The 19,341-nt window shown below is 42.7% G+C and overlaps 2 protein-coding genes across 2 annotated transcripts; both read right to left on the bottom strand.

Annotated features, from left to right (window-relative positions):
• Positions 1-719: 719 nt before the first annotated feature.
• LOC309819596 (protocadherin beta-15-like) lies at positions 720-3,116 on the bottom strand (the record flags this gene model as incomplete). Its single annotated transcript, XM_082649933.1, has 1 exon — positions 720-3,116. The coding sequence occupies exon 1, from the start codon at positions 3,099-3,101 to the stop codon at positions 720-722; it is 2,382 nt and encodes a 793-aa protein (XP_082506059.1). The 5' UTR covers positions 3,102-3,116.
• Positions 3,117-5,724: 2,608 nt separating this feature from the next.
• LOC309819878 (uncharacterized protein) lies at positions 5,725-17,464 on the bottom strand (the record flags this gene model as incomplete). Its single annotated transcript, XM_082650329.1, is given in 3 exon segments — positions 5,725-5,757; positions 5,761-8,174; positions 15,070-17,464. Coding segments are annotated over 3 exon segments (4,842 nt in total).
• Between the last annotated feature and the right edge of the window lie 1,877 nt (positions 17,465-19,341).

The following is a 19,341-nucleotide window of genomic DNA, read 5'->3' as shown; positions in this document are numbered from 1 at the left end:
ACATAGTCAACCTGGTATCAGTAAACTCTTTAACAGGATCACAACTTCAGTTAGATATAAGGAAGAATTTACAAGTATTTTCAACATTAATTTAGATGAGAAAGAATAGATGATAAATATATACTTGCATGAGATAACATATGCAATGTTTCAGAGTAAAAGTCCAATGATTACAAGTGTGATTTTTGAAATAAATAGCATGAAATTATACATATTGCTGCCTATTGGTAAAACAAAAATCCAAACAGAGCTTGGAAGAAATTGGACATAAGTAAATATAAATTGATTCCTCTCCAAACAGAAGACGGGTTATAGACAAGTCTAACTGTGTAAATAATAAAAACTTAAAAAACTTCCAGTAATTAAAAAATGAAGTATGATAAAAAGGGATCAGACATTTTTATGTAGTGTCATATAGTGAGAAATGTACTTTTAAACTTAGAATTACTTTTATTCTGAGAGGCTAACTTTCATATTATCATTTAGAAATAAATACTAAAAGTTTAATCAGAAATATGAAATTTCCTGATATAAAATTTTTACTAACAATAATTGTAAAAATAATTATAGGACAAACAGGCCAACAAAACAATGAGTAGTATTACTAAGAAAAAACAGAAAAGAAGACAGACAAGTAGCATTAAAGATTACTACTAGGTTAAAAAAGGGAAAGGTGTAGGAGACAAAACTAATGTTTGCATTGGGGAAGTTTTAGATACCTAACTATTCTGGAAGGTTGAACTTCTTTCTGACTTCCTCCCAAGGTCCGATTCCAGAATATTGGGGAAGACAGGCTTCAAGAATTTGAACTCATTACTCCCAGAGCCTCCCGTCAGACACACCTCGTACTGGTAGCTCTGGGACAGGGTCCCCGTGCCGCTGACGTCCACCAGGTGGCCCGGAAAGGGACCCTCGGGCACCGAGCAGCGACCCACCGAGGCCGTCCCGCCCCTCCTGCACAGCCGCGCCGCGACGAACACCAGCACCGAGAAGACGAAGAGCGACGACACCGACGCCAAGGCCACCACCAGGTAGACGGTGAGCGGGGCGGCCGGGGCCGCGTCCGCCGCTTCCGCTTCCGGGGCCGGCAGGTAGGGCTGCGAGAAGCCGTCCACCAGCAGCACGTGCAGCGTGACGCTGGCCGAGAGCGGCGGCTCACCGTTGTCCTTGACCAGCACCAGCAGCCTGTGCTTGGCCGCGTCGCGCTCGCTCAGCAGCCGGGCCGTGCGCACCTCGCCGTTGTGCGCCCACACGCCGAACAGGCCGGGCTCCGTGGCCTTGAGCAGCTGGTACGACAGCCAGGCGTTCTGGCCCGAGTCGCCGTCCACCGCCACCACCTTGGTCACCAGGTAGCCCGCCTCGGCCGCCCTGGGCACCAGCTCGGTGCAGGGCGCCGAGGCGTTCTGCAGCGGGTACAGCACGAAGGGCGCGTTGTCGTTGTCGTCCGCCACGAGCACGCGCACCAGCGCCTGGCTGCTGAGCGCGGGCGAGCCGCGGTCGGCGGCGCCCACGCGGAACTCGAACGCCCGCAGGGCCTCGTAGTCCAGGGACCTCAGGGCGAACAGGTGGCCGTTGTCCGGGTTGATGGACACCAGGGAGGCCAGGGGCACGTGCGCGTCGAGGGGCGGCAGCAGCGAGTAGGTGACCTGGGCGTTGGCGCCCGCGTCTCTGTCTGTGGCGCGGACGCTGCCGATGTGCAGGGCAGGACTGTTGTTCTCGCGGACGGACAGGGTGTAGGAGGTCTGGTTGAAGGCGGGGGCGTTGTCGTTGACGTCGGACACCAGCACGGTTATGTTGTGCTCGGTTTTCAGTCTCGGTGTCCCCATATCTGTGACGGTGATAGTGATATTATATTGGGCTTTACTCTCTCTGTCCAGCGCCCCATTTGTTACTAGGGTGTAGAAGTTCTCTGCAGATGGTTTCAGGAGGAAGGGGAGATCATCCTGGATGGAGCAAGTCATCCTTCCGTTGTCCCCTGAGTCTCGGTCTCGAATCCTAAACAGGGCCACTTCTGTCTCGGGGGAATTTTCAGGAATGGGGTTGGTAAGTGATGAAATAGTTAGTTCTGGGGAGTTATCATTAACATCCATCACCTCAATGGAGACAGAGCATTTTCCAGAAAGTCCCCCACCATCAGACGCATCTATATACAGCTCATATGAGGATATTGTCTCAAAATCTAGTTTTTTAATTAGTCGAACTTCTCCTGAAATGCTGCTTAGCTCAAAAGTTGTGCTTATCTCTTGAGAACTATCAAAAAGGGAATATGATATCTCTCCGTTTGTTCCGGTGTCCAAATCCCTAGCTGAGACCTGGACAACTAGGGTGCCTACAGGGCTGTTCTCTGGGACCTGCACCTGGTAGTGCGTCTGTGCAAACTCAGGGGCGTTGTCATTAACGTCCAAGACCAAGATTCGGACCTGGGCGGTGCCAGACCTGGGCGGAGAGCCGCCATCCAGCGCTGTGAGGGTTAATCTGAGCTCGGCCTGCTCTTCGCGATCCAGCTCTTTGTCCAGCACCAGCTCTGGGTATTTCCTGCCGTCCCCCCAGTTGCGGGTGGAAACATGGAAGTAAGAGTTGTGACTGATATTGTAGTTTTGTATGTTGTTGTTGCCCACGTCCAAATCCTGGGCTGTTTTCAGAGGAAACACGGTCCCAGGAGGGCTAGTCTCTAGGATTTTCAGCGTCATTTCTCTTTCAGGAAACTCAGGAGAATGATCGTTTATGTCTCTCACCAGTAGCTCAGCTCGAAATACTCCCAGTGGTTTTTTCAGTAACACTTGGAAATGCATTACACATGGATCTGTGGGGCCGCACATCTCTTCCCGGTCCAGTTTCTCACTTAATATCAACTCCCCAGTCTGTAGATCAAGCTGCAGCCAGGGTTCGTTGTCCTCGGAGACCACCCGGGCTTCTCGCGCAGCTAGCTCCTCCACTCCCAGCCCCAGGTCCTTAGCAAGATTGGCCACAAAGGAGCCGCTCTCAGTTTCCTCCATCACGAAATAGCGACGGGATTCCCAGCCTGCCAGAGCCACTCCCAGCAAGAGAAAGAGAATCAGGACTTGCCTTTGTTTAGGAAAGCGCTCCCCTCCGGCCTCCATCTTTACTCCCACAAACGCCTTTCCAGGAACAGGGGCCAGCTCTATCTTAGGTAGCAATGGGACTGAGACAGTGGTGAATCTCCCAGTGGGTAACCTGTCCAGAAATGTCGGCGAGCAGCATTCTCTGGAGTTTTTGGTGCTGAGCTTTGCTTACAGGATTTTTTCTTCCGCTGGAGATCTGAGGTAGAGTTCGTAGCATTTCCTGGGCTTTTTTTTTTTTTTTTTTTTTTTGACGTCTTAGCCTGCAGCGCCATCATGCGTTATTTTCGAAAAGAATTGCTGCAATTGCATTCTCTTGGTATATAATAATCTAGATGGCTATTGGGAGTTTGGAAATGGTTTGGGGGAGATGATGTAATCAGAAAACCATGCAATTATAACTATTCATTCCTTCATTCAAAGGAGTGTGACTGATATCTATGTACTGGGCTCTGAAATACATCAGTAAGCAATCCAGACATTGTCCCTATCTTCTAGAACCTGTCGTCTGGGTGGGGTATTCTGAGGAGAACTGAAAGAAGACTTAAAAGTGATCAGTCATCTTGTAAAAATAACAATATATACCTATGTGATTTCTTAAAGTTCTCTCAGCAAAAAGTTTGAATTCCTCTAGATTTCCTTTCAAATTCTAGGCACCCTATGTGCCAGAATTGTGGTTTCCATTGGTTGAATCACATCAAGGAAAAAGCTATTAGTTCATTCCAATTTATAATACCCTTTCTATATAAGGTCAGAGATTTTATGATTTTATGAAACTTTCAAACTGTGGAAAAATGCATATGAGGGCACTTCCCGTATCTCCTCCTGCTTTTTCTCCCTAGCATTGGTCACCATCTTATACAGCATATATGTACACATTTAATTGTTTCTTTTCTGTGTCACCCTTGAGTTTAAGAACTTTGTTTTGTTCACTTCTACATCCATCAAGATCTACAATAGTTCCTGGCACCTAGTAGATACTCAACAAATATCTGTTAAATAGATCAATGAATAAATTAATTTTACAATTCTGATAGATGGATTCTCCTCCTAATGTAGAAGCCCCCTGTTTTGCTAACATCCTAGTTCATTGTATGAGCTAAATAAACAAGACAGCATGTTCTCAAGTGACTTTTTTTCTATGCTCCTTTGAATAGTAACTTGAAATAATTCAAAATGATCTAAAATGTTTTTTCACTGAATGACAAAATACCCTGGTTCCCCTAAGCAAAGGAATATATTTTAAAAAAGAAAGAACATAATAACAAGGCTATAATGAGCCTACAAATAAGGCATACATCTCTTAGACCACATTTTTACATTATCAGTGTTATTTTGCAGTAAAGCTATTATGACACTAATGATATTCAAAAACTTATATAATAGAATTTGCTAAGAATTTCTAATTTCTATTAAACACTCCAAAGACTGTACAGTTTGGATATATCCATCAATTCTTCTCAAAATTGTATATTCTAACAAACGCTTGTTCTTGTCCCTTACAGACTACTAATATTCCACAACCTTTTGATCCTAAATATTACATTAATATGAAAACCATAATTTTTAACATCTCAAATTAATAGTAAGGTCCAATCCATGCAAGCATATCTAAAAGTGCTTTTGATAAGAGAACAAATCCACTTAGCTATCTTATTTAGAGGGAAATTTATTTAAAAATTTCATATTTATTTCCAAAAGCTCAAGAGAGAAAGTACATTTGGGAGCGACTGGAAAATCCACAATGAGGCATCTCCTTCCTTTTTGTCTCTAAGTAGATTGGCTTTCTGTGCTTCTTTCATGTATTTAGCCAACATGGTATCACTTTCTTGCTAAGTTTCTAACAGAGATACTATAACCAGTTTCTAAAGTCATTTTTTTAAGCATAGATAATGAGATTGGGTCAGTTTGGATCAGTAATGTCTACCACCTTGTCTTGTTGTTTGAAATCACAGAGGGAGATGGGTCATATAAAATAAACATGGCTGCAACAGTACATTTTTACTGAAGAGAGAAGTTTCCAGAAAAAGATGGGGTGGGCTAGACAGACACCACAAAAGGAATCTATTATTTAAATATCCTAAAATAACCTAATAATCTTTCAATACTACTCATATATTATATACTGCAGGTTGATAAAAAAAGAGAAAACACCTTTAAGTATAGGATAAATTGTAGTCTTTTCCATTTAATACTACTGTGAAACAAAAACATGCCGTTTTTTCAGATATTTCTCCATTTAAAAGTTTAAGACAAGGAGGCATAATATCAGATTAAACAGCAGATTTACTAATAATTCATTATATTTGTATCATGCTCATGTCCTAAGTAACCACAACATCAAAAATTTAGAAAAAGTTTCTGGACAACAATCAGAGAATGGGTTTGGGGCCATCTTCAAATCAATAGTGCTTGATGATGAAAAGTTGAAAAACTAACAAATATTCATGACTTTTCAGTAATGAAGTAAAATTGAAAGTTCTTTGTCTCCATCAAAATAGAAATAATAGAGTAAGTATGAGTATATTCTCAAATAAAATTTCTAATCTCCTTAACTAGCAAAATGAAATCAGAAAAAAAAATCAAGAAATTCTTTATGGCCCAAAAGGCTAATGGAAACGGTATATTTAGAGAAAACTAACTTTCATCCCGAATGCTCTGAAAAACCAAAAAATTCCTAATTGAATCCAAAACCATTTATAAAGTTTGAGTTTTCCTCTACATCATTTACAGACTCCTGGTGATTGGAGGCAACAGACTTCAGAAAGTTGAACTCGCTGGTCCCAGAGCCCCCCTTCAGACACACCTCGTACTGGTAGCTCTGGGACAGGGTCCCCGTGCCGCTGACTTCCACCAGGTGGCCCGGAAAGTGGCCCTCGGGCACCGAGCAGCGACCCACCGAGGCCGCCCCGCCCCTCCTGCACAGCCGCACCGCGACGAACAGCAGCACCGAGAAGACGAAGAGCGACGACACCGACGCCAAGGCCACCACCAGGTAGACGGTGAGCGGGGCGGCCGGGGCCGCGTCCGCCGCTTCCGCTTCCGGGGCCGGCAGGTAGGGCTGCGAGAAGCCGTCCACCAGCAGCACGTGCAGCGTGACGCTGGCCGAGAGCGGCGGCTCGCCGTTGTCCTTGACCAGCACCAGCAGCCTGTGCTTGGCCGCGTCGCGCTCGCTCAGCAGCCGGGCCGTGCGCACCTCGCCGTTGTGCGCCCACACGCCGAACAGGCCGGGCTCCGTGGCCTTGAGCAGCTGGTACGACAGCCAGGCGTTCTGGCCCGAGTCGCCGTCCACCGCCACCACCTTGGTCACCAGGTAGCCCGCCTCGGCCGCCCTGGGCACCAGCTCGGTGCAGGGCGCCGAGGCGTTCTGCAGCGGGTACAGCACGAAGGGCGCGTTGTCGTTGTCGTCCGCCACGAGCACGCGCACCAGCGCCTGGCTGCTGAGCGCGGGCGAGCCGCGGTCGGCGGCGCCCACGCGGAACTCGAACGCCCGCAGGGCCTCGTAGTCCAGGGACCTCAGGGCGAACAGGTGGCCGTTGTCCGGGTTGATGGACACCAGGGAGGCCAGGGGCACGTGCGCGTCGAGGGGCGGCAGCAGCGAGTAGGTGACCTGGGCGTTGGCGCCCGCGTCTCTGTCTGTGGCGCGGACGCTGCCGATGTGCAGGGCGGGACTGTTGTTCTCGCGGACGGACAGGGTGTAGGAGGTCTGGTTGAAGGCGGGGGCGTTGTCGTTGACGTCGGACACCAGCACGGTTATGTTGTGCTCGGTTTTCAGCCTGGGGGTTCCCATGTCAGTGACGGTGATGGTGATGTTGTACTCGGCTCTTTTCTCTCTGTCCAGAGGGCTCTCTGTTACCAGGGTGTAGAAATTTTTGAAGGTAGGCTTCAAGAGAAAGGGGAGATTGTCCTGAATTGAGCAAACCATCCTCCCGTTGTCCCCAGAGTCTCGGTCTCTTAGGCTAAAAACAGCGACTACCATGTCAGGTGACGAATTTTCCGGTATGGGGCTGGTAAGAGATGTTATGACTATTTCTGGTGGGTTGTCATTCACATCTACAACACTAACTAAAATTGTTGATTTTCCTGAAAGGCTCCCACCGTCAATGGCCTGAATATTTATTGTATAAGACTTAATTAACTCGAAATCCAGAAGTGCTTTTAAACGGACTTCGCCAGAAATGGGATGGATTTCAAATGTTTTCCGTATGTCTCTGGAGACGTGGGAAAATGAATAAGATAGTTCTCCATTTAGTCCTGCATCTAAATCTGTAGCAGACACCTTGACGACCAAGGAGTCCAGAGGGCTGTTTTCTGGTACCAAAACCTCATAGACAGACCTCTCAAACTCTGGGGCATTGTCATTGATATCTGAGACCAACACACGCACCAGTGCAGTTGCAGACCTGGGCGGAGACCCACCATCCAGGGCTGTTAGTGTTAATCTAAGTTCAGGCTCCTTTTCTCGATCCAGAGGTTGGTCCAGCAACAGCTCTGCGTATTTTCTACCCGCCTCACTGTCTTGCAGTTTAAGATGGAAATGAGGATTGGGGCTTAATGTGTAGTTTTGAACAGCATTCTTTCCTATATCCAAGTCCTGAGCGCTATCCATTTGGAATGAGGTTCCTGGAGTAGTACTTTCTGAGATTTTCAGAAGTATATGTTTGTCTAGAAACGTGGGAGTGTGATCATTTATGTCTTTGACCCTAAGCTCAGCTCGAAAAAATTGCAAAGGATTTTCTAATAATATCTGGAAATTCAATATGCATGGCTCGGTGAGATCGCAAAGCGCCTCCCGGTCCAGTTTCTCATTTAAGATCAAGTTGCCAGTCTGCCGATCCAATTGCATGTATGGTTTATAGTCATCAAAGATGACTCTGGCCCCCCGCGCAGCCAGGTCTTCCACGCCCAAACCTATGTCTTTCACCACGTTGCCTATAAAAGAGCCGACCTCCATTTCCTCTGCCACAGAATAGCGCCAGGTCTCTGAACACACCAAAGACCCTCCCAGGAAAACAAAGAAAAGCAGCGCTTGCCTTATCTGCTGAGGGCTTCTTTCTCCCGGCTCCATGGCTCCCTGGCTCCCTAGCCGAACGTCTTTCCGCGGAAATATTTCAATTCAGTCTCAAACTGCTCCTCTCAGCTATTAGCCTGGACCATTGAGAATCTATAGACTTGCAATTCGGTGACGAGGGCGTTGTTGGCTCCCTAGCTTTCTCTTGAAAGCCTCTTTTTATCACCACTGCTTCTCTGGAGCTCTCAGTTCCAGTGGTTCACGGTAACCAGAGCATCTGATGGTACAAAAATTTCCCCATCTTATCCTGCAGCGCCACCACGCGACTCTGCGGAGTCTCAGGTTTTAAACAAAGCCAAATAAGTTTGAGACAAAATATTAGTTTATCTTGCGTGTTTGTTGATGACTCTGAATTATACTTTCTCCTATATTCCTATTTTCTTTTCTCAGTTTTGTTCTTGTGATGCTGTTACTATTCAGTCTTTAACACAATAAACCACAATCTCTAGAGCTGTGGTGGCTATAAAAAGCATATTTAAGATATAGTCCCAACCTCAAATAAGATATGCAATCTCTGTGAAGACAACACAACTAAACAACTAAAACAACTAAAAATAGTTAAGAGGACCTTTTTATGTAATTGACTTAGTGAGCAAGAGGTTCCCAGGAAAATTGGAAATGGGAACCAAAGATCTTAGTCTTCTTTAGATATCAGCAAATATGCTTTGAAAAGACAATAAAGATAATGTCATGTATTTAAAACTGAACTGGTATGTACAAATAATTGTTTTGGAGAGGCTGGACATTTCAGGCTGAGTAAATGGTACTGTTTATTTAGGGATACTCCATAAGTGTAGTCGAAAGTAAGTGCTCAACAGTAGTGAATAATGTAAGACATGTCCAGTTTCTGTCGACATTTTTAAAAAGTTGAACAAACTAGAACCCAGTTTAGTTGTGGAACTGAATTCTGTTTTGTAGACCCAGGACTTCCAGAGACATAATTCTAAGTATATTATCATCCATTCATTAATTTTTTCAGCAAATATTTATTGAGCATACACTTTGTGTTAGGGATAGAGTGGTAAACAGACAGACATAGTTTCTGTCCTGAAAGATGGAGGCAGAAAAGTGGTCACACATTTAAAATAGAGCATAATGAATGCCATGATAGCAAAAGTTCATGCTAATATAAGAGCATAGACGAGGGTCATCTAACCTGGATTTGAAGTAGAGGAAAGACTTTTCCGGAAAAAGTTAATTCTAATTTGATACATGAAAAACGAGTCTGAGTAATCCAAACAAAAATTGGGTGTGGGGTAAAATTTCCAGCAAACTAAAAACATGATTGTGCAAATCCAAAAATGAAAGAAGTATTTTGGAAGAACTGAAATAGGATCAGTATGGCTGAGCCATAGAGTAAGAGGAGAGAAATGGTGAGAGTTGAGATTGGAAAGATCAACAAGTATTTTGTAAGCCATGCCAGGTCATTTGGAATCTACATCAATAGAAATGTAAGATTATTAAAGTGTTTTTTTTGTTTTGTTTTGTTTTGTTTTGTTTTGTTTTTTGCGGTACGCGGGCCTCTCACTGCTGTGGCCCCTCCCGCTGCAGAGCACAGGCTCCGGACGCGCAGGCTCAGCGGCCATGGCTCACGGGCCCAGCTGCTCCGCGGCATGTGGAATCTTCCCGGACGGGGGCACGAACCCGCGTCCTCAGCATTGGCAGGCGGACCCCCAACCCCTGCGCCACCAGGGAAGCCCTATTAAAGTGTTTTAAATAGAAAAGTGACATGACCGTGTTCTTGTCTTTCAAGAAGATCATCCTGTTTCAGAGTTGAAGATAAATCACAGAGGAGTTGAGACTAGAGGCAAGGGATGGATTAGAAGTTGTTCCATTAATACAGGTAAGAGATAATATTGCTGTCACCTAGAAATGCAGTTATAGAGTTGTATTAGAATGATAAAGATAAAATATACAGGATATGGTGATTAGACACAGAGTAGAATAGGAAGGAGTAAAAGTCAATGTACTTTTTTTCAGGCTTAGGGAACTGGGAGAGTGTTAGCGCTATTAACTGATAGAGTAAACACAGGAAGAGGAGAAAAGAGGAACATGTTTAGAGCTGGAGAAGACGTTTAGTTTTGAGGAATAGAAAATTTTAATTTAAAACATGTTGAGATTGAGGTGTCCATAGAGTATCCATATAAATTGTTAACATAAATGATCTTACATTATATAAATTAAGTTGAGGAAAGAGGTTTGGGCTGCAGAGACAAATGTGGGATTTATTGGTATGAGTGATGATTGAAGCCCTTTGAGAAAGAATGTAAGTTGTAGATTGAGAGAAGTACGTTTGAATTTGTGATTTCAGAGGTGCAGCTCTAAAAGACTACCATCTTCAGAAATTGGCCATGGTCATATAGATCTACTAGACTAAGGTAAAATTAGATGTCACTAGGGATGAAGAAGGCTAGAAACAGAGTAGGTCAAACTCCTGGACTCAGAACTGTGGCAAGGGAGGGACAGAGTAAAACTATAAAGTTATATTTGAAAAATAGCTTTATACCACTTCTTTCCCATGATCTTAATTAATTTAAAACCAACTGACATCCAGTTGATTTGATTCTCTCATTTGATGACTCATATGCAGAGACTATTTAGGCAGGAAGGTTTACTGATTTCTTTCAGCACTTGGAAGGTATCTTTCTTTTAGTTTCCATTAATACTGTTGAGAAATTGTCAACATGGAACATAGCTTTCAGTCTGTCATGTGTTTAAAAATTAAGTGTCTTTTTCCTATGACTTTTCTTTAAAAAGAAAAGTCTTTTGAAATTTGTCTTGTCTTTCTGAAATTTCACAATGATGTTTCCAGGTATGGTTATCTTTCATTTATCCTGTTAGGTTTACTTGGGTCTATTGAATCTGTGCATTAAGGTTTTCATCAATTCTGGACAATTCCCAGCCATTATTCTTTCTCATCTCTCCTGAAATTCTGGTTAAATATATGTTAAACTTTTTTACTCTGTTCTGCATTTCTAACCACATCCTCCATATTTTCCACCTTATTAACCCTCTGAGCTATATGTGGGATAAGTTATAGTCTGACCTATCTTTCGCTCCACAAATTCTTTATTTCACTGCATCTAGTTTTCTATTAAACCTTTTATTCAGTTTAAAATTTTGATTATCATATTTTTCAGTTCTAGGAGCTCTATTTGGTTCTTTCCTAATCTTTCACATTTTATTGTTTCTTGTTCCATGTACATTTTCAGGTGTAACTTTTATTTCAGTTAAAGTTGTTAGCTTCTTATAGACTGTTTCTGATAATCAAAATATTTGAAGTGTTTGCAAGTTTATGTGTGTTTGCAAGTGTTTTATGTTTTCTGCTGGCTCTCACTCATGGTGTCATGTTTCCTTGTGCGTGCAGTTATATTTATGTTCAAGTTAAGAACATAAAAATTATTTATATGAATAATTCTAGGATTAAGATGAATAAACCTTCTTTCATAGAAGGTCTGCATTTGGTTCTATCAGGATCTGGGAGCGCTATTTGTCAATGACCACCTTAAATCAAGTTCAACACTAAAACTCAAGTTCAAGCATACAAGGGCTCATCCATGTCGTTCTGAGGATTCCGTATTTATTAAAGTGAGGGTCTTCTATCAGCTTCTCAGTTTGTCAGGCTTTGATTTCCTCCCCCATATACACCATCAAAATAGAGGTTCACATATCCCAGAATTCCAATTGTTCCCAAGGAAAAAAGTGGATTTGGGGCTGATTTTCTCTCTCTGAGTTACCTTTAAACATTAACTGTGACCTGACATATATTAGTGTTTTATTAGCTATTTTTTTGAGTGGAAGTGTTGGTGTACATAAAATGTATACCACCCTTATTAAAAAGGTAAATTCTCAAGGATATTGTTATGTCTTAAAATGACAAGCAAATTTTTAGCTTTCATGGAGTATGGGAAATTGATCTTATTGAGAGAATAGAGAAATAATGTGTTTTTTTTAAACCAACTTCATCTGATCAATACTAAATCAACTCTATAATGCTGCAATCAATTTAAACAATGTCTTATCATTGACATTGGTATAGCTCACACTTCTGTCTGCACTCCTATGTAGAAACACACATCTTCTTTCCTACATTTGTTCCTTCTTCTCTTCTTCCAATGTTTATATATTTGTATATTTCTATAAGTTTAAGATATTATGTATTATATGGATGTATATGGTATGTACAATAAATCTCAGGCTCTTTCTTCCTTTTGAAACATTTGGAATTTATTCATGTGGTCGTCTGTACACCTAGTTCACTCCTTTTGATCACTGCATAATAATCCTTCACAAACATGTTCCACATTTTATTTATCAATTGCTTTACTGATGGATATGTAGATAGACTCCTATTCTTTGCTTTCCCAAGATGAACATTATCATTCACTTCATTTTGTAAAGCTGTGTAAGAATTTTCTGGCTTATATGCCCCAAAGTAGAATTGCTGGATCATAAAGTATGTACATACTAAATTTCATTAAATACTATTGAAACTCCTTCAAAATGGGGTGTATATGCAATTTCCTATGGTTCCACTTGATGGAAATTTGTCATCTTTACTAATGCTATGGGTATAAACTGCTGTTTTATCATGTGTATCAGCAACTAATGAGGTTGAGTATCACTTCATGTTCTTCTCAGACTTTCTGTTTTCCCCTCTTTTGAATTTCCTTTCCCTTTTGTCCTTTTAAAAATATTCTATTGGCTCTCCCGACTTTCTGACTTTTGCTATCTGTAAGACTTATCTGAATAATCTAAATATTAATCCTTCTCAGTGAAAATGCTGCAAGTAGCTTCTCCCTGTCTGTCATCTGCTAGCTTGTCTGGGCTATCCTCTAGTTTTGAGGTAGTAATATTTGTCAATTTTTATCCTTATTGTTGGCACTTTTAAAACCTTGTTTAAGAAATCGAAATCAATAATAAGGTCATAAAGACATTTTTACTTAGACTTGTTACATTTTTTCCAATTAAATATTTCAAATTCACCTCTTAGATCCACATGAAGTTTATTTTTATATCACATGAGATAAGGATTTTGTTTCTTTATATAGTGAGCCAGTTTTCCCAATAACATTGCTAAGTAATCAGTCTCTTCCCCCCCACCCCAAGTGATTTTGACACCTCTTCAATCATCACCAAATCTTCTTATATAAAATATCTGACCTTGAATTCCATTCTATGTGGTAGTGTACAAGTTTGTTTCTGTATCATTCAACTAGGATATTTTGTTATCTACTCTTACTCTTATGCATAAGAAGCATAAGCTTTGCTTCTAATGACTCTGAGAGATAAAGAGGGCCCAAACATTCTTTTTCAGGATTGTACTGCTTAAATGTCTATTTAATAAAATTCTCAAAACTAGTAAATATCTGTTGCAACACAAAATAAGACCAGTAAAAACTGCATGAAGCAAATAAAAAAATTCCTAAAAAACTGGAATTTGTTTTACCCATTTCACAATGTCAAGCAAAAGTGCATTTTACTACATCATCTAGTCTATAATATTTAATTTTATGAGAGAAATCACAGAAATGTATATGTACAGTAGCTCTATATCCACACTACATTCTAGTTACCAAAGTGTCCACTGAACTGTACACTTATAGATTGGAGACATTATAATTTGGAACACCATGAGACATCTATAAACCATTAATATAGACCCATTCCTTCTTTATGAACATCTGAGAGAGGCCACAAAGTATTAAGGATGTTTTTATATTTACTTTTTAAAATCAATAGAAAAGTGAACCTAATTTATTTCTCTACCAGTTTGAATTTTCATTTTAATTTCTTAAGAAGTTTTTATCTGTACTCTTCTGATGGAGGAGTATTTACTCAAGATGATACCATGAACGTATGAGTTACGTAATGAACAACATAAAATAATACAAATTTAAACCAGCAAATGTGGTATATTGAAAGAAAACAAAATAGCAACATAAAATCCTGGAACATTATAAGACTCTTCCCAAAACAGCATCAATGACAACAGTAAAAAAAAGGAAAATTACTTAAGAAATCAATAATTTTCAGTGTGGTCACTTTTATCTTGTCATAATGTGAATTCTTGAAAAACACTATATAACAAAAAACAAACAAATAAGATACCCTACTACTGAATACTGGAGAGGTGGCACTTTTACCCTTTGTGATGAAAATTTTCAAAGGGAATAGTGCAGTAAAATCCAATATACTTTCCACCCAGCTTCAAGAGCACTTTTTTTTTTAACATCTTTATTGGGGTATAATTGCTTTACAATGGTGTGTTAGTTTCTGCTTTATAACAAAGTGAATCAGTTATACATATACATATGTTCCCATATCTCTTCCCTCTTGCGTCTCCCTCCCTCCCACCCTCCCCATCCCACCCCTCCAGGCGGTCACAAAGCACCGAGCTGATCCCCCTGTGCTATGCGGCTGCTTCTCACTAGCTATCTACCTTATGTTTGGTAGTGTATATATGTCCATGCCTCTCTCTCGCTTTGTCACAGCTCACCCTTCCCCTCCCCATATCCTCAAGTCCGTTCTCTACAACAGCATTTTTAATTTTTGCTGTATCTATGCTTTGATGAAATGTCTAGAAGTAAATTCATTGTGGCGTTTGCTCTTAATACTTGAGTTTGCACCTCCAAATAATAATTTCGTCTTGCATAACTATGCCATTATCAGAACAAAAAATTAGCAATAACTCCATTAATATGACATTTTGACCAAATATATGAAAAAGCAGAACAGATTATTTTTCCATGTCATTATAGCCACAAATAAAGATTTTTAAAGCAACTGAGGAGAACATGAGGAATGATAATGCATGCAACTACCGTCCAACGTAAAATCTATTACAGATTGACAAAATGGATCCACAGTTTGCCAAGAATGACAAAATATTATAAGTTTAAAGTAAATTATTTTATTGAATGTTGAATCCAAAGCTATTCCTAAAGTTCTCATTTTCTCCTATATGCCGACCGGTGTCTTGGACTGGAAGATTAGGGATAATCGGCTTCAGAAATTTAAACTCATTCGTCCCAGTACCTCCCATGAGACACACCTCGTACTGGTAGCTCTGGGACAGGGTCCCCGTGCCGCTGACGTCCACCAGGTGGCCCGGAAAGGGGCCCTCGGCGACCGAGCAGCGACCTACCGAGGCCGCCCCGCCCCTCCTGCACAGCCGCACCGCGACGAACACCAGAACCGAGAAGACGAAGAGCGACGACACCGACGCCAAGGCCACCACCAGGTAGACGGTGAGCGGGGCGGCCGGGGCCGCGTCCGCCGCTTCCGCTTCCGGGGCCGGCAGGTAGGGCTGCGAGAAGCCGTCCACCAGCAGCACATGCAGCGTGACGCTGGCCGAGAGCGGCGGCTCGCCGTTGTCCTTGACCAGCACCAGCAGCCTGTGCTTGGCCGCGTCGCGCTCGCTCAGCAGCCGGGCCGTGCGCACCTCGCCGTTGTGCGCCCACACGCCGAACAGCCCGGGCTCCGTGGCCTTGAGCAGCTGGTACGACAGCCAGGCGTTCTGGCCAGAGTCGCTGTCCACCGCCACCACCTTGGTCACCAGGTAGCCCGCCTCGGCCGCCCTGGGCACCAGCTCGGTGCAGGGCGCCGAGGCGTTCTGCAGCGGGTACAGCACGAAGGGCGCGTTGTCGTTGTCGTCCGCCACGAGCACGCGCACCAGCGCCTGGCTGCTGAGCGCGGGCGAGCCGCGGTCGGCGGCGCCCACGCGGAACTCGAACGCCCGCAGGGCCTCGTAGTCCAGGGACCTCAGGGCGAACAGGTGGCCGTTGTCCGGGTTGATGGACACCAGGGAGGCCAGGGGCACGTGCGCGTCGAGGGGCGGCAGCAGCGAGTAGGTGACCTGGGCGTTGGCGCCCGTGTCTCTGTCTGTGGCGCGGACGCTTCCGATGTGCAGGGCGGGGCTGTTGTTCTCGCGGACGGACAGGGTGTAGGAGGTCTGGTTGAAGGCGGGGGCGTTGTCGTTGACGTCGGACACCAGCACGGTTATGTTGTGCTCGGTTTTCAGCCTGGGGGTTCCCATGTCAGTGACGGTGATGGTGATGTTGTACTCGGCTCTTTCCTCTCTGTCCAGTGCTTTTTCTGCAACTAGAGTGAAAAAGTTCTTGAAGGTCCGTTTCAGAAAAAATGGGAGGTCATCTTGAATAGAGCAAACGACCCTCCCATTTTCCCCAGCGTCTTGGTCTCGGACACTAAAAAGAGCCACAAGGGTCTCTGAGGCGTTCTCTGGAATTATCTTTGTAATTGATGACATGGTCACTTCTGGTGGATTGTCATTTATATCTATTACTTTAACCAGAAGAGTGCATTCTTCCGAAAGACCCCCACCATCTGTTGCCTGAATATTTATAATGTGTGACTGTATTGCTTCAAAGTCCAAGTGTGATCGCAAATGAACTTCCCCAGATAGTGGATTGATTTCAAATGTTTTACGAATATCTTCTGATGCATGAAAAAATGTGTAAGATATTTTCCCATAGTTTCCTGCATCCAAATCCTTAGCAGAGATGGTGATAATCCAAGAGCCAACAGGTGTGTCCTCCAGGACCTGCACCTCGTAGAGCCTCTGAGGAAACTCTGGGGCATTGTCATTGATGTCCAAGACCTTGATGAGGACCAAAGTTGTCCCAGACCTGGGCGGGGATCCACCATCCAGTGCTATGAGTGTTAATCTGAGCTCAGGCTCCTCCTCATGGTCCAACGCTCTGTGCAGGACTAGTTCAGGGTATATCTTTCCATCACCACTGTCTTGAATTTTAATGTGGAAATGAGAATTCGGGCTAACTGTGTAGTTTTGGAGACTGTTGCTTCCTACATCCAAATCTTGGGCACTCTCCATTAGGAATGTGGTTCCAATAATGGTACTCTCTGATATTTTAATAACTATTTCCTTGTCAAGAAATGTAGGGGAGTGATCATTTATATCTTTGATATGCAGCTCAGCCCGAAAAAACTGTAAAGGGTTTTCCAGTACCATCTGAAAATGCAGAACACAGGGCTCCGTGGAGTCACACAGCTCTTCCCGGTCCAGTTTCTCATTTACGAGCAAATCCCCGGTCGGCAAATCGAGGTGCAAATGCTTTTCATTATCATCACACACTACCCGCGCCTCCCGCGAAGAGAGCTCCTCCACCCCAAGCCCCAGATCCCTTGCCAGATTGGCCACAAAAGAGCCAATTTCTGTTTCCTCTGCCACAGAATAGCGCACAGACTCAGGACCTGCCTGAGACAATCCCAGTAAAACAAAGATAAACAGAACTTGCCTTTTCCGCAGAACAAGTGCCCCTTTGATCTCCATGGTTTCTTCAAGAAACCTCTTTTGTAGAAAAATTTAAGTTCAACTCTAATATTGCAAGCTGAGGCTCTGATTCTTTTTTTAGTTGGAAACTTCTAGAGAGTATATAAACCTCCAGCAGGTCTGTAGGTGAAACTCCTTAATATCTCTCTTTTCAGTGGGTTGGATGTTCTCTGTTCCCGTGAATAATGGAGCCCACAGTGTTGTAGAAGCACTCTTTTCATCTTATCCTGCAGCGCCACCATGTGTCTCTATGAATTTTTTCAGTAGAATTTTTTTTTTTCTCTTTGAACAAGTAATTCATAAATTCATCTGGAGTATTTTAAAGCAAATCCCAGACATCACGTATTTTTACCTCTAAATACTTCACTAAGTATCTGTAATAGATAAAGACTTTAAAAATATATACTATACCACTATCACAATCTACAAATTTAGTGCTGGTAGCTTAATATAATTTATATTCAATCTGTGTTTGTTTTTACACATTTTCCTCCAAAATATGTTTTACTGTTGGTTTGTTTGAATCAGTATTTAAACAAGGTTCATGAAGTGCACTGAATTATCACTGTTTTGAATGCCCGACAAGAGGAACCATTAAAATGTCCTGAACTGAAGAAATTATATTTTATTCAGGCCATTTATTAATTGCAAATATATCCTCCCCTACACTCTTGTAAACACTTACAGATTTCAGTCGATTATAGTTAGTAATGTCATTGCTTTTTTCACTTGTATATTTTTAAAAACACATATGTGCGTCTTTATGGAGCTCACAGTCTAGAAAATTTGTCAGGCAAGTAATTAAAATATGCCAGAATGTATGCACAGGTAAATAGTAATATATAAATACCAAGAACGGACATCTTATACCTAGGAGACAGCATTGCATAGTGGTTATGAACATGGATTCTGGAACCAAAATGTCTACATTAGAATCCTAGTTCTCCTACTCACTATCTTAAGTCTTGGGCAAGTTATGTACCTCTGCTTCCTTAACTGTAAAATAGGGGTAATAATAGTGTTTACCTCGTAGGATTATTATCATAGGAATCTAATGAGTTAATTTTTACAAAGTGGCTAGTAAGTGCTTGTTAAGTGCCTGTTAAAGTAAGTAAAATCTAATCCATATTTTTGGACATCACTGAAACCTTTCCTAAGGTATTGAACTACAAGTTGTGATCTGGAGGAGCCATTCAGGAGAAGTTTTTTTTTTTTTTTTTGCGGTACGCAGGCCTCTCACCGTTGTGGCCTCTCCCGTTGTGGAGCACAGGCTCCGGACGCGCAGGCTCAGCGGCCATGGCTCACGGGCCCAGCCGCTCCACGGCACGTGGGATCCTCCCGGACCGGGGCACGAACTCGTGTCCCCTGCATCAGCAGGCAAACTCTCAACCACTGCGCCACCAGGGAAGCCCAGGAGAAGTGTTTTGAACGGATATTTTAAGGAAACTGGGAAGTTAAATATGCCTCAAGCTTTAAACCATGGAAGGGGGAGAATGTTAAAATGAGATTGGGGCAAAGAAGCAGAGTAAGGACATAAACAATTATATGAGTTATAGCATGCATTTTAAAATTTATCCTAAAGGCACTTATAATACAATGTAGGATCTTAAACAGTTGATTAACATAATTATACCTGCAGTTTTGAAAAACCAAAATTGGCTGAAGTATGATAATCAGTTTCAGGGGGAATAACTGGAATCAGAGAGACCAGTTAGGAGGTGATGGTAGCCTGGATGAAGGTAATACTAGTGTCGATAAGGAGAAGCGGGGTGATTAGAAAGATATTTAGAAGATAAAAATATTTAAGACCCAGTGATTGATGGCTTGCATGGGGAGAAAAAGTGGAAAGACTCAAGGATTATGAACACCTCTCTGGG

This window comes from Grampus griseus (genome assembly GCF_964374135.1).
Source record: "Grampus griseus genome assembly, chromosome: 3".
Classification (NCBI taxonomy): domain Eukaryota; kingdom Metazoa; phylum Chordata; class Mammalia; order Artiodactyla; family Delphinidae; genus Grampus; species Grampus griseus.
The sequence above is the reverse complement of the archived record's forward strand: the minus strand, read 5'-3'. Positions and strand labels throughout refer to the sequence as shown.